This window comes from Pristiophorus japonicus, chromosome 12 (genome assembly GCF_044704955.1).
Source record: "Pristiophorus japonicus isolate sPriJap1 chromosome 12, sPriJap1.hap1, whole genome shotgun sequence".
NCBI lineage: Eukaryota > Metazoa > Chordata > Chondrichthyes > Pristiophoridae > Pristiophorus > Pristiophorus japonicus.
In genome coordinates, this window is record NC_091988.1 from 105,129,274 (window position 1) to 105,144,686 (window position 15,413).

The window sequence follows — 15,413 nt, forward strand, 5'->3', positions numbered from 1 at the left end:
TCCATACCCCTTGATCCCTTTAGCCGTCAGGGCCATATCTAACTCCCTCTTGAATATATCTAACGAACTGGCATCAACAACTCTCTTGGTAGAGAATTCCAGAGGTTAACAACTCTCTGAGTGAAGAAGTTTCTCCTCATCTCGATCCTAAATGCTTTACCCCTTATCCTTAGACTGTGACCCCTGGTTCTGGGCTTCCCCAACATTGGGAACATTCTTCCTGCATCTAACCTGTCCAGTCCCGTCAGAATTTTATATGTTTCTATGAGATCCCCTCTCTTCCTTCTAAACTCCAATGAATATAGGCCCAGTCAATCCAGTCTCTCCTCATATGTCAGTCCTGTCATCCCCGGAATCAATCTAGTGAACCTTCGCTGCACTCCCTCAATAGCAAGAACGTCCTTCCTCAGATTAGGAGACCAAAACTGAACAGAATATTCCAGGTGAGGCCTCACCAAGGTCCTGTCCAACTGCATTAAGACCTCCCTGCTCCTATACTCAAATCCCCTACCAAGAAGGCCAACATGCCATTTGCCTTCTTCACCGCCTGCTGTACCTGCATGCCAACTTTCAATGACTGATGTATCATGACACCCAGGTCTCGTTGCACCTCCTCTTTTCCTAATCTGTCACCATTCAGATAGTATTCTGTCTTCCTGCTTTTGCCACCAAAGTGGATAACCTCACATTTATCCACACTATACTGCATCTGCCATGCATTTGCCCACTCACCTAACCTGTCCAAGTCACCCTGCAGCCTCTTAGCAGCCTCCTCACAGCTCACACCGCCACCCAGCTTAGTGTCATCTGCAAACTTGGAGATATTACGCTCAATTCCTTCATCTAAATCATTGATGTATATTGTCATCCACTATGTGGCGACATCTCGTACATGTGCTTCAGTCCTGCAGACTGCCTAGCTGGGGAGTCCGAAGTGGACCATTCCTGATCAGCATGGCACTGCATGCAGCTGAACCCTTTAGTACAGTGCCTAATGATGGATAATGCTGTTCTGCTTCTCATGATCTGGACTGCTGTTTCTTCTATTCAGGCCTTCTCTTTGGTGGACAGGCACCCAGAATTCAAAGACATCGTGTTCGTGCCATATGCACAGTGGCTGGCAGAAAATGATCACTTTGAAGAAGCCCAAAAAGGTGAGAATTAGTTAGATCAGCTGGGTGAAGCCGGGGCTCAACCATATTCAGGTAGGGGTAGAAATATTATCCAATTCTGGACTCATTGAGGCTGTCATTGTGTGTTCCTCTTGCGAGTAAAATGACTACACAGCTGGTGAGCACCTTCCAACTGAGCCCACAAACTCCAGTGGGGCCAGTACTGGAGGACACCAACAGGGGTCACCCAGCCTGAGGATTTTCAGGGCCACTGGGATCAGCTAATTACATGTTCATTATGAAAGATTTCTAAAGGTTTGCTTTGACTTCCTGTGATTTTTAGATCTTTTCCTCTTTCCCCCAGCGTTTCACAAGGCTGGCCGGCAGGACGAGGCAGTCAAAGTTCTGGAACAGCTGACCCACAATGCAGTTCTGGAAAGCCGATTCAATGACGCCGCCTATTATTATTGGATGTTGTCCATGCAGTGCTTGGATATAGCTCGAGGTAAGGCCGCAATTGGATGCAGTCTATACAGTGATTGGATATAGCTCGAGGTAAGACCACGATTGGATGCTGTCTATGCAGTGATTGAATATAGCTCGAGGTAAGACCACGATTGGATGCTGTCTATGCAGTGATTGAATATAGCTCGAGGTAAGACCACGATTGGATGCAGTCTATACAGTGCTTGGATATAGCTCAAGGTAAGACCACGATTGGATGTTGTCTGTGCAGTGATTGGACATAGCTTGAGGTAAAGCCGCCATTGGATGTTGTCCATGCAGTGCCTGGGTAGCCGTGCTCCTCACTCCATGGCCCAATCTGTGGAGTACCTGTTAGCCCCAGGTAGCTGTGCGCTACAGGAGTTTGCACAACATTAACCCTGACTGCCACCTCCTGCCAGGCATCATTATCATCATCATAGGCTGTCCCTCGGAATCAAGGAAGACTTGCTTCCACTCTTAGAATGAGTCCTTAGGTGGCTGAACAGTCCAATACGAGAACCATAGTCCCTGTCATAGGTGGGACAGATAGTCGTTGAGGGAAGGGGAGGGTGGGACTGGTTTGCCGCACGCTCATTCCGCTGCCTGCACTTGATTTCTGCATGCTCTCAGCGATGAGACTCGAGGTGCTCAGCGCCCTCCCGGATGCACTGCCGGGCATATTGCACTGCCTGACAACCAACTTCGTTTAGCAGCACTTCCACTTTGCCAGCCATCAAACAGCGGTCTAGAATCTGGACACCCATCACTTGCTCACAGACCCTGATTTCTGCCTCCACCTTTCTTTCGGCATCCATTGTTTAAACTGGCTGCATCTGTTAAATTTTGGTTGCAGCCATTGAAGGGCTGTGAGCTCACATTGAGTATTCACAATGGGCTGATCCCAGGATACCTGTGCACTTCCAGGCATTTCCAGTTTGTGTGAAAACAGCTCAATGCGGAGTCAGGGGACAAGCAGCAGAATGGATAGCTGGCTGGCTTCAAGGCAGAAAGCAGAGAGTAGGGGTGAAAGGTAGCTATTCACTGGCAGAAGATGGGTAGTGGTGTTCCACAAGGATCACTGCTGGGACCACTGTTCACAATTTATATTAACGGTTTAGACTTTGGAATCAAAAACACAATATCTAAATTTGCGGATAGCAGCAAATTGAGGGAGATAGTTATTACTGACAAGGACTGGAACAAGTTACAGGAGGACAGTAATAAACTTGAATAATGGGCATATAATTGGCAATTGAAGTTAGAAATAGATAAATGTGAGGTATTACATTTTGGTAGGAAGAATAGGGAGGTCACTTATTAATTGGAGGGTGAGAGCTAGCATGAAATATAAAAACAGATAGTAAGAGTTTCTACAGGTACATAAACAGGAAACAAATGTCTAAAGTAAATATTGGTCCCTTAGAGGATGACACTGGGGAATTAATAATGGGGAAAAGGGAAATAGCAGAGATTTTGAACAAATATTTTGTATTGGTCTTCACGGTAGAAGACACTAAAAACATCCCAATAGTGGGTAATCAAGGGACAATAGCGAGGGAGGAACTTAATACAATCACTATCACTAATGAAGTAGTACTCGGTAAAATAATGGGACTAAATAAAGGTGGCCAGGTCCCCTGGACCTGATGGCTTGCATCCTAGGGTCTTAAAAGAAGTGGCTGCATTGGTTATAATCTACTAAAAATCCCTGAATTCTGGGGAAGTCCCAGCGGATTGGAAAATTGCAATTATTTAAAAAAGGAGGAAGACAAAAAGCAGGAAACTATAGACCAGTTAGTCTAACATCTGTCGTTGGGAAAATGCTGGAGTCCATTATTAAGGAAGCAGTGACAGGACATTTGGAAAAGCATAATTCAATGAAGCAGAGTCAACATGATTTTATGAAAGGGAAATCATGTTTGACAAATTTGCTGGAGCTCTTTGGGGATGTAACGAGCAGGGTGAATAATGGGGAACCAGTGGATGTGGTGTATTTGGATTTCCAGAAGGCATTCGATAAGGTGCCACATAAAAGGTAACTGCACAAGATAAAAGGTCACTGGGTTAGAGGTAATATATTAGCATGGATAGAAGATTGGCTAACTTGCAGAAAACACGAGAGTCGGGATAAATGTGTCATTTTCCGGTTGGCAAACAGTAACTAGTGGGGTGCCGCAGGGATCGGTGCTGGGGCCTCAACTATTTACAATCTATATTAATGACTTGGATAAAGGGACCGAGTGTAATGTAGCCAAGTTTGCTGATGATACAAAGATGGGAGGGAGAGCAAATTGTGAGGAGGACACAAAACATCTGCAAAGGGATATAGACGGGCTAAGTGAGTGGGCAAAAGTTTGGCAGATGGAGTGTAATGTGGGAAAATGTGAGGTTATCCACTTTGGCAGAAAAAATAGAAAAGCAAATTATAATTTAAATGGAGAAAAATTGCACAGTGCTGCAGTACAGAGAGACCTGGGGGTCCTTGTGCATGAAACACAAAGGCCCCGATATTGGTGGCCTTACTGCCGACTGCCACCGAGCTTTGCTGCCGTTTTCTTTTCGCTCCCAGTTTCCACTTGGGTTGGAGCGTGCGGGAGGGGAGCACCACTGGGAACTGCCCGCTGGCGGCCAAGTCGCGTAAGTGGCCTCCCGCCCGCCGAGCTGCCAGATTGGTGCGGGCGGGAGTCGGCGCCAGCAGGGGGAAGGACCGCTGTTCTTTCCCCGATGGTAGGAATGAAGACATTAAAGAAAAGGTTAGTGAACATCTTTAAAAAACATATTTTACACCGACTTAGCTGAATGGGTTCCCCTGAAGGTGTTCCAGTGGTTTTTTTTTGGTAATGTTTTTTTAATTTTCAGAGTATCCCACTGGGCTCGACTCCATCTCGGCAGCACTTGGGCAGCAAGCTCCTTTGCTGCCGAGATTGAGAGCTCCCGCCTGCTGCAACCCAGATTGATGGCATAAGCCGTTATTTTGCCACCAGGCGGTACTGCCACCTCTTTTAGAGGAATCTTTCAGTCAAAGTACCGCCGCCATCTCAGCGGCCATCGGCAGTCCTTTGGGAAGCAAATGGGCGGGCCTTGCAGCTCATGAAAACCGGGGACAAAAAGTTAGTATGCAGGTAGGGCAAGTAATCAGGAAGGCAAATGGAATGTCGGCCTTTATTGCCAGGGGGATAGAGTATAAAAGCAGAGAAGTCCTGCTCCAACTGTACAGGGTATTGGTGAGACCACACCTGGAGTACTGTGTACAGTTTTGGTCTCCGTATTTAAGGAAGGATATACTTGCATTGGAGGCTGTTCAGAGAAGGTTCACTAGGTTGATTCCGGAGATGAGGGGGTTGACTTATGAAGATAGGTTGAGTAGGGTTTATACTTATTGGAGTTCAGAAGAATGAGGGGTGATCTTATCGAAACATATAATGAGGGGGCTCAACAAGGTGGATGCAGAGAGGATATTTCCACTCATAGGGGAAACTTAAACTAGGGGACATAGTCTCAGAATAAGGGTCCGCCCATTTAAAACTGAGATGAGGAGGAATTTCTTCTCTGAGGGTTGTAAATCTGTGGAATTCTCTGCTTCAGAGAGCTGTGGAGGCTGGGTCATTGAATATATTTAAGGTGGAGATAGACAGATTTTTGAGCGATAGGGGAATAAAGGGTTATGGGGAGCGGGCAGGGAAGTGGAGCTGAGTCCATGATTGGATCAGCCATGATCTTATTAAATGGCGGAGCAGGCTCGAGGGGCCAAATCGCGCTATTTCTTATGTTCTTAGTTTAGGTGGGGAAGGGGAACAAAGGGATCTCTGAGTACAAATACACAAATCACTAAAAGTTGTGACATAGCTCAGCAAGACCGTTTTTAAAAAAAAAGCAAACTAAGCACTAGGGTTTATATGTAGAGGTATAGAATTGAAAAGTAGGGAAGTTATGCTAAACTTGTATCGAACCTTAGTTAGACTACACTTAGTATACTGCGTACAGTTCTGGTCGCCATATTATAAAAACTATATAGAGGCACTGGAAAGGGTGTAGAGAAGATTTACAAGGATGATACCAGAAATGCGTGGGTATACGTATCAGGAAAGGATGAACGGACTGGGTCTCTTTGCTCTTGAGAAAAGAATGCTGAGGGGTGACCTTTAAAATGATGAAAGGTTTTGATAGAGTGGATACAGAGAGAATGTTTCCACTTGTGGGGAAGAGCATAACGAGAGGCCATCAATATAAGATCGTCACCAAGGCCCCAAACCTGGTGGAAGCTAGGTTCTGCCCAAGTGCCGCCCATAGGACCGCTGAGAGACCTGATGGTACTTTGGGTGGGAGTTTCGTTAAAAAGTCCTGGAATGACCGCCTGGCGGCAAAGAAACGACTTATGCCATAAATCTGGACGGCAAATGCAATCATCGGCACAGTACCGCCGAGGATTGAGTCGGGCCCAGGGAGGGGGGAACACATAAAAATAAAAATTTACACAAAAAAGCACTGGAAAACCATCCACCTGAATCGCTGTAAAAAAAAAAATAAAGAAAAGAGTTTGCTAAGCTTTTTCTGCAGGTCTTCATACATACCGTTGGGGTTAGACCTGCCTCCACGCAGCGGCCCTTCCCCTGCGGCCGCCGACTCCTGCCCGGAGCAAACTGGCAACTCGGCGGACAGGAGGCCACTTACACGCGTCAGTGGGCAGTTCCCAGCGGTCTTTCCTCCCTGCCGGCGGGAGGCCTCCACAAAACTGGCACCAAGGGGAGACCGCCCAGAAAACTCGGCGGCAGTGGGCGGTGAGTCCACCAAGTTCGGGGCCCAAGAAATCCAATGGTGAATTAAGAAGAAAAGTCTTTAGCCAAAGTGTGATGAGAATGTGGAACTCACTACCACAGGAGTGGTTGAAGTGAATAGTATAGATGCATTTAAGAGGGGTCTAGAAAAACATATGAGGGAGAAGGGAATAGAGGGTTATGCTGATAGATTTAGATGAGGAAAGACAGGAGCAGGCTCAAGTGGAGCATAAACACCGGCATGGACTGGTTGGCTGAATGGCCTGTTTTTGTGTTGTATATCCCATGTAGTCCTATGTAATGCATGGCTCCCGCAGCCACAGCATCGGGGCCAAAACATTTATCATAGTTTAAATAGATTTGCGAGATAATTAGATACATTGCTGGGAAGCTTGTGGACCAATAGATAAGTGCGTAAATGTTTACATATCAAATTGAGATGAGCTTATTGGACCTAATGGTCCTGTCTTGATAATTATGATGTAAATTTTAGCACTTGACATCTGTGTAAAATTCATTTTGTATTTTTTAATTGGGCAATAGGATTCTTAAAAACTATTTGTATATGTTTAACAGAAAAAACAGAGAAGCAACTAGAGATGCTTAAAAAGTTTCACCATTTCCAGCATCTGGCAGAACTCTATCATGCCTACCACTCAATCCAGAGATACACGGTAAGAACCTGCTGAGGTTTCATTCCAGAAATAACACTCTCAACTCTGCTTTCGACCATTTAATGTGAGCTAACTTGTAAGTATGTTTTTGCCCAGAATGGCTGTATGGCTTGTTAATTTGCGCCGAGCAACTGGAAATGGTTATGTTTCACTAAAAGATTGGCAGCAAAATTCCCCTCCGCAGCGTTGGTACTTTTGGCTGCTTTTTAAAAATTGTCGTCTGCCCGCTTCCGGCGCGGCCTGCGCTGTGCGCCATCTTGTTTGAGGGCGATAGTGCGGGCAGTAGGTGCGTGCGCCATCTTGTTGAGGGCGATAGTGCGGGCAGTATGTGCGTGCGCCATCTTGTTGAGGGCGATAGTGCAGCCAGTATGTGCGTGCGTCATCTTGTTGAGGGCGATAGTGCGGGCAGTATGTGCGTGCGCCATCTTGTTGAGGGCGATAGTGCAGCCAGTATGTGCGTGCGCCATCTTGTTGAGGGTGATAGCGCGGGCGGTATGTGCGTGGCCATCTTGTTGAGGGCGATAGCGCGGGCAGTACGTGCGTGCGCCATCTTGTTGAGGGCGATAGCGCGGGCGGTACATGCATGGCCATCTTGTTGAGGGCGATAGCGCGGGCGGTACGTGCGTGCGCCATCTTGTTGAGGGCTATAGCGCGAGTGGTACATGTGTGCGCCAGCAATACAAAGTAGGCAGATCGTGAAGTCTGTCAGCGTGGAATGCTGATTTGACACACGACCTGCCATTTTTGACGTCGCCGCTCCATTCAACGGCCTCTCCTGAACACGCACAACTGAACGTGTGTTAAGCTGCCAGGCATCTCTGAGCAGCACTACTTAAGGAGATACACCCAGTACATCTCAGTAGCTTATTGCTTTTATACTTGCCCTTGCAGAGTTTGTAGTAGTGCTAGATTGCTGTAAGAGATTTCAAAAGCTGTTGTACAGGGAGGGAGTGCTGCTGGACGTTGGGAAGGCTTCTGCCCCCACTGGAAGGCTTCTGAGTACACCACTCGCTCCCAGTCATGGGAACTCCAGTTGCAGTCCCCCTTGGGCTGCATCATGACAGGGAGATGGAGCAGAGGCAGCAAAGAAGATAAGGGAGGAGGAGGCGGGCTCTCAGCAGGAGGCCTTACCCATCTAAGGACTTCAGGGAGCACTTCTCCTACCTGAGCCTAAGCCAGGAGCAGTGTGTTCACTGAGGAGGTGGTCACAGAACTCTGCCACCTCATGGAACCAGGCCTGCAGCCTCAGAGCAGGGTGATGACTGCGCTGCCAGTAACTCTCAAGGTGACCATGGGCCTGATTTTTTTCATCAGCGGTTTCTTCCAGGCTGGAACAAGCAACATAGCAAACATCTCGCAATTTGCTGTCCATCGCTGCATCCGGGAGGTCGCAGAGGCTCTGTACACGAGGAGATAGGGCTTCATTGTCTTCTCTCTAAACAGAGAGAAACAGGAGGAGCGCGCGTGTGGCTTTGCCAGAATATTGGGCTTCCACATGGTGCAGGGTGCAATGGGCTGCACACACATGGCTTTGCGGGCGCCGCATCTCAATGGTAAGATGTACCGTAACCGCACAGGGCACTCATTTAATGTGCGGTTGGTGTGAAACCACACCTAGCACATCTTGCTGGTGATTGCCCGCTATCCTGGCAGCAGTCGCGATGTGTTCATCATGCGCTAGACCGCTGTGCCAGCAATCTTCCAGCCACTATGTTGAACCCAAGGCTGGCTGCGTGACGACAAGGGCTATCCGCTCTGTACCGGGATGGTGACTCCCCTCCACAATCCCACCACTTGTGGCCAGCACTCGTATAATGAGAGCCATGCTGTCACCAGGAACGTCATTGAGCAGACCATCAGGGTGCTGAAGCAACAGTTCCACTGCCTTGGACACGCTGGAGGGGGGAGGGGGAGGGTGTCGGCTGCATCCTCCATCACTTGGCCATCATAAGGGCGTAGCCCTTGCCACAACGGGTTCTGCGACCACCTCAGGAGAAGGAGGAGGAGGAAGGGAGGTGGCAGCCTGCCCATCCATGTTCCAGACGGGATATCTGTGAGCGCATCATCAGACTCTGGTTCCCCTGACTGAAACCCAGAGCCCCGTTGCTCAACATTTCTCACCTTACCATCCCTCTGTCACAGAACATCACAGCGTGCTCTTGGCCACAAAACCAACATTCCAAACCATATTTATAAATCAATCAATCCAGTCTTACACAACAAAGTTAACTAATCACCCTTGTGCCTCGTCTCTTCAAAGTCCACCTCACCTAAATTTAAAACCTTGGTTCATGACTTACCCTTCTCCCTTTCAAACCTGATACCAAATTCAGTCATGTTATGCTCACTGTTAGCTAGGTGTTCCCTTACTGTTGACTAATTCTGGCTCATTACTCATCACTAAATCTGGCATGTTCTGTCCTCCTTTTAGTTGAAGAACATAATGTTCCAGAAAACTGTTTCAAATACACTCAAGAAACTCAAGAGTTCTGCTTCTCGCAGTTTATGTGAAAATTAAAGCCTCTCATTATAATCACTCTGTTTTTGTAATAAGCTTCTCTAATCTCCGTATTTATGCATCTTGCTACTTCATCACTGATTTCAGGAGGTTTATCGACAACCCTCAGCAATGTTTTGCATCTTTTTCAATTCCTCAATTCTACCCAGAGCGTTTCTACTGCCTGCTCACCTTTAATGGTATCCCCCCTTTCTAATGCTGTAATAGTGTCCTTTATCAATATAGCTACTCATCCTCCATTTTCAATTTTCCTATCGTGGAATGATACAGCACACTTTTTTTGTTTGTCTTTCCCGGTCCCCTGTGCATCTTGTCTATCCTCTCTAATGCTTCTCCCTGCCATCTTAGTTTAAATTCTCCACCACAGCACTGGTTAACTTCCCTGTGAGGCCATTGGTCCTAGCTCTGTACAACCTGTCCATCTTGTACAGCTCCCTCCCACCCCAGAACTGATCCCAATACCCCAGGGATCTGAAGCCACTCCTGCACCATTTCTCCAGCCATATGTTAACCAATGTTCCTGTTAAGTTGCGCAGTCATGCAGCGGTCTTACGGTTCCATGCAGCTAGCTCACTGGCTTTTAAATGGAAAAGCCATGCATTCACGGAATTTTGAATAGGCCTTGCAGCCCATTAAATTCCCCACAAAATTAGCGGAATATTGGTGTTAACAATCTTGTTGTGCGAGGCCCCTTGGGGAAGAGTGACCATAATATGATAGAATTCTTTATTAAGATGGAGAGTGACACAGTTAATTCAGAGACTAGGGTCCTGAACTTTATGAAAAGTAACTTCGATGGTATGAGACGTGAATTGGCTAGAATAGACTGGCGAATGATACTTAAAGGGTTGACGGTTGATAGGCAATGGCAAACATTTAAGGATCACATGGATGAACTTCAACAATTATACATCCCTGTCTAGAGTAAAAATAAAACTGGGAAGGTGACTCAACCGTGGCTAACAAGGGAAATTAAGGATAGTGTTAAATCCAAGGAAGAGGCATATAAATTGGCCAGAAAAAGCAGCAAACCTGAGGACTGGGAGAAATTTAAAATTCAGCAGAGGAGGACAAAGGGTTTAATTAGGAGGGGGAAAATAGAGTATGAGTGGAAGCTTGCTGGGAACATAAAAACTGACTGCAAAAGCTTCTTTAGATATGTGAAGAGAAAAAGATTAGTGAAGACAAACGTAGGTCCCTTGCAGTCAGAATCAGGTGAATTTATAATGGGGAACAAAGAAATGGCAGACCAGTTGAACAAATACTTTGGTTCTTTCTTCACGAAGGAAAACACAAATCACCTTCCGGTAGTACTAGGGGACCGAGGGTCTAGTGAGAAGGAGGAACTGAAGGAAATCCTTATTAAGCGTGAAATTGTGTTCGGGAAATTGATGGGATTGAAGGCTGATAAATCCCCAGTCTGCATCCTAGAGTACTTAAGGAAGTGGCCCTAGAAATAGTGGATGCATTGGTGATCATTTTCCCACATTCTATTGACTATGGATCAGTTCCTATTGACTGGAGGGCAGCTAATGTAACCCCACTTTTTAAAAAAGGAGGAAGAGAGAAAACAGGGAATTATAGACCGGTCAGCCTGACATCGGTGGTGGGGAAAATGTTGGAATCAATAATTAAAGATGAAATAGCAGCGCATTTGGAAAGCAGTGACAGGATCGGTCCAAGGTAGCATGGATTTATGAAAGGGAAATCATGCTTGACAAATCTAGAATTTTTTGAGGATGTAACTAGTAGAGTGGACAAGGGAGAACCAGTGAATGTGGTGTATTTAGACTTCCAAAAGGTTTTTGACAAGGTCCCATACAAGAGATTAGTGTGCAAAATTAAAGCACATGGTATTGGGGGTAATGTACTGATGTGGATAGAGAACTGGTTGGCAGACAGGAAGCAAAGAGTAGGAATGAACGGGTCATTTTCAGAATGGCAGGCAGTGATCAGTGGGGTGCTGCAGGGTTCAGTGCTGGGACCCCAGCTATTTACAATATACATCAATGCTTTAGATGAAGGAATTGAGTGTAATATCTCCCAGCTTAGTGTCATCTGCAAACTTGGTGACGGTGTGAGCTGTGTGGAGGATGCTAAAAGCTGCAGGGTGACTTGGACAGGTTAGGTGAATGGGCAATTGCATGGCAGATGCAGTATAATGTGGATAAATGTGAGATTATCGGCAAAAACACGAAGGCAGAATATGAACTGAATGGTGGCAGATTAGGAAAAGGGGAGGTGCAACGAGACCTGGGTGTCATGTTGAGTGCTGGTGCATCAGTCATTGAAAGTTGGCATGCAGGTACAGCAGGCGGTGAAGAAGGCAAATGGTATGTTGGCCTTCATAGCTAGGGGATTTGAGTGTAGGAGCAGGGAGGTCTTACTGCAGTTGTACAGGGCCTTGGTGAGATCACACCTTGAATATTGTGTTCAGTTTTGATCTCCTAATCTGAGGAAGGACATTCTTGCTATTGAGGGAGTGCAGCGAAGGTTCACCAGACTGATTCCAGGGATGGCGGGACTGACATATGAGGAGAGACTGGATCGACTGGGCCTGTATTCACTGGAGTTTAGAAGGATGAGTGGGGATCTTATAGAAACATATAAAATTCTGACGGGACTAGACAGGTTAGATGCAGGAAGAATGTTCCCGATGTTGGGGAAGTCCAGAACCGGGGACACAGTCTAAGGATAAGGGGTAAGCCATTTAGGACTGAGATGAGGAGAAACTTCTTCCCTCAGAGAATTGTTAACCTGTGGAATTCCCTCCCGCAGAGAGTTGTTGATGCCAGTTCATTGGATACATTCAAGAGGGAGTTAGATATGGCCCTCACGGCCAAAGGAATCGAGGGGTATGGAGAGAAAACAGGAAAGGGGTACTGAAGTGAACGATCAACCATGATCTTATTGAATGGTGGTGCAGGCTCAAAGGGCCGAATGGCCTACTCCTGCACCTATTTTCTATGTTTCTATGTAACCTGTTTTACTGTTCCCCTGCTCACTAGCACTGGGAGTAATCCACAGATTACTCCCAGTGCTACTAGGGGGATCAAGGGGTATGGCGAGAAAGCAGGAATGGGGTACTGAAGTTGCATGTTCAGTCATGAACTCATTGAATGGCGGTGCAGGCTAGAAGGGCCGAATGGCCTACTCCTGCACTTATTTTCTATTACTACCTCCCTAGCTCCTAAATCTCTGTCTGTAGGAATGTCTACAGATGAGGAAGAGGAGGAGGCCACGGGTAGATCCTTGGGAAACTCCAGAGGTAACAATGTGGGGTGGAAAGAGAAGTCCCACTTAGCTATGAGGCACAGGGAGCCTCGCTCGCCAACCGTGTCTATCGTGAGATCACTACCCGTGATCTCCCATCAATGGATGGTTATGCGGGCAGTGACACTGTAATTTCCTGGTACGTGTGGCTGCTGGCGTGTACTTGGAATATCAGCCCTGATAAAGTTTAACTCCATTGTTCCCATTCGTTTATCTCCCGTTACTGATGCCAGCAGATTTCGGTGTTGTGATTTGGGATTTATTCACTATGAAGTAATAATCTTTCCAAACTTTCAGAGCCGCAAAATTCAAACGGAGAAACCAGTGAATAAAAAATAAGTACACACAGGACTGGGCTTCGAGGGCTGAACTCTCACAGCTCGGAGCTGCATGTGACCATAGGTGCAATTTGGATATCTCTGCTTTAAAAGGTTAAATTTAGTAATTTCATGAAAACGTCATGAATTTCTGTGTCCAGCATCATTCTGTCAGTCTCCTGGGAGGAATGAAGTGTGTGCACTACCTCTGCTTAAAAATAATTCCCAACTAGAGTTAGCTGGGCTGAATTAGACAACATATTAAATGCACATCCTTTGTTGTAGTGTTTTAAATCTCACTTTATTGTGCTACAATTTACATTTATTCTGATTTTCTCCTTCATCTCTGAGTGGCTGATTGTAAGGAAGGAGGGAGAGACAGCAGATATAAACCCAAAGTTAACGTTATTTTATCTTTTGCAGGATGAACCTTTTAGTTCCCACTTACCCGAAGCACTCTTCAACATCTCCCGATTTTTACTTCACAACCTTACTAAAGAAACTCCTTTGGGCATCTCCAAAGTGTATCCTTTTGTCACCTGAGCTTTTCGTATGGTACAAAAGCAAAATATTGCGGATGCTGGAAAAACATAGCAGGTCAGGCAGCATCTGTGGCGAGAGAAACAAAGTTAACGTTTCAAGTCGATGATCTTTTATCAGAATTGGAGCATGTTCTTATGGTGTTAGCCAGTGCCGTAATGCATTGGTTGTTCTGGTGCAATCCACCCAACATGGTTTTGATACAGCTGCCATCAGTACAGGAGTGATGCATGAAAGGAAGGACTGGCACAGTGATTTATTCGTAATGTGGCTGTTACCGTGGCTGCTACTAACTCTACAGCAACATTCCATGGTATGCACGCCTCCTGCGGTGCGATACATGCTCCCAATTCAAAATGCCTATTTTAGGCAATCATTTTAATCATGCAGATTAATGAAACGAAGGAATTGATCTGAGGGACCATTTATTCGATGATTAAGTAGTTATTGGAGCTGAGACTTCCTGTAAGCACTAGAAAGGGAGTCAAGGGTTATGGGGAACGGGCGGGAAGTGAAGTTGAGGCCAAGATCAGATCAGCCATCATTTTATTGAATGGCGGAGCAGGCTCGAGGAGTTCAGTGGCCGACTCCTGCTCCTATTTCTTATGTTCAAATGTTCATTGCTTGTGTTTGTTTATTTAAATTTGTTTCAAAATGTTCGGCATTAGAAGGACACAGAAAGTGAAGCATTTGGTATTACAGTGCACTGTGCCACATAGTGTGAAGGATGTGGCCTTGCAGACTCTGATCCCCTCAAATGCTGCTTTCTGACCTCACTCTCTCTGTTGGTGGAAGCTGCTAAAACAGGCTAGGTGCTTGCTCATGAAGGAGGGAAGGCAGGTATTAGGGATCATCCTTCCACGGGTCTAGGTAGTCATATAAACCAACATTGCTAAAGAGCTGCGAACAGGGCATCTGGGTGCCCTCAGAGCTGGGATAAAATACAGCCTGAAGAGTTTTGTAAAATGCATCTCAGCCAGGCGGGGTGGCCTCAGGGTCCCAGCGCCTCGAAGGGATAAACCGTCCAGGGTTCTTGCTCTTGGTTGCAATGTTGTTGCTTAAGTATCAGGCAGTATCAGCACCAGCCTCCTTTGTGATCCTATGATTGAATATTCCAGTACTTACCATGTAGGGTCACACCCGTAAAGAATAACCATCTGGATGAGGTATCCATCATCATCATCATAGGCAGTCCCTCAGAATCGAGGAAGACTTGCTTCCACTCTTAACATGAGTCCTTAGGTGGCTGAACAGTCCAGTACAAGAACCACAGTCTCTGTCACAGGTGGGACAGATAGTCGTTGAGGAAAGGGGTGTGTGGGACAGATTTGCCGCAAGCTCTTTCCGCAGTCTGTGCTTGGTTTCTGCATGTTCTCGGCGACGAGACGCGAGGTGCTCAGCGCCCTCCCAGATGCACTTCCTCCACTTAGGGCGGTCTTTGGCCAGGAACTCCCAGGTGTCGGTGGGGATGTGCACTTTATCAGGGAGGCTTTGAGGTGCCTAGCTGGTGATGTCATAGTGCAGCAGTGTAGTGCATTGGGATGGCTAGAGTAGAGAGAGAGAGCTCTGTGCCAGGAAGCAGCATATCACAAACAAAATATTGGGTTCAACATCTGGCTCAGTGTTGAAACCGGGAGAGTAGTAACTCCATGTCCAGCACTCCCACTTCAACCTATGTCAATTTGAGCATTGTAGTGCTCCAAATATAATGAGCCAAA

The 15,413-nt window shown here is 46.5% G+C and overlaps 1 protein-coding gene across 2 annotated transcripts in view; it reads left to right on the plus strand.

Moving 5' to 3' along the window:
- ift122 (intraflagellar transport 122 homolog (Chlamydomonas)) overlaps positions 1-15,413 on the plus strand; it is a 186,278-nt gene that overhangs the window by 114,164 nt on the left and 56,701 nt on the right. For both annotated transcript variants that reach the window (XM_070895828.1, XM_070895829.1), the window contains 4 exons: positions 1,052-1,154; positions 1,477-1,617; positions 6,950-7,047; positions 13,579-13,679. In XM_070895828.1, coding sequence (XP_070751929.1) covers positions 1,052-1,154; positions 1,477-1,617; positions 6,950-7,047; positions 13,579-13,679 — 443 coding nt within the window. The remainder of the gene's footprint in view (positions 1-1,051; positions 1,155-1,476; positions 1,618-6,949; positions 7,048-13,578; positions 13,680-15,413) is intronic.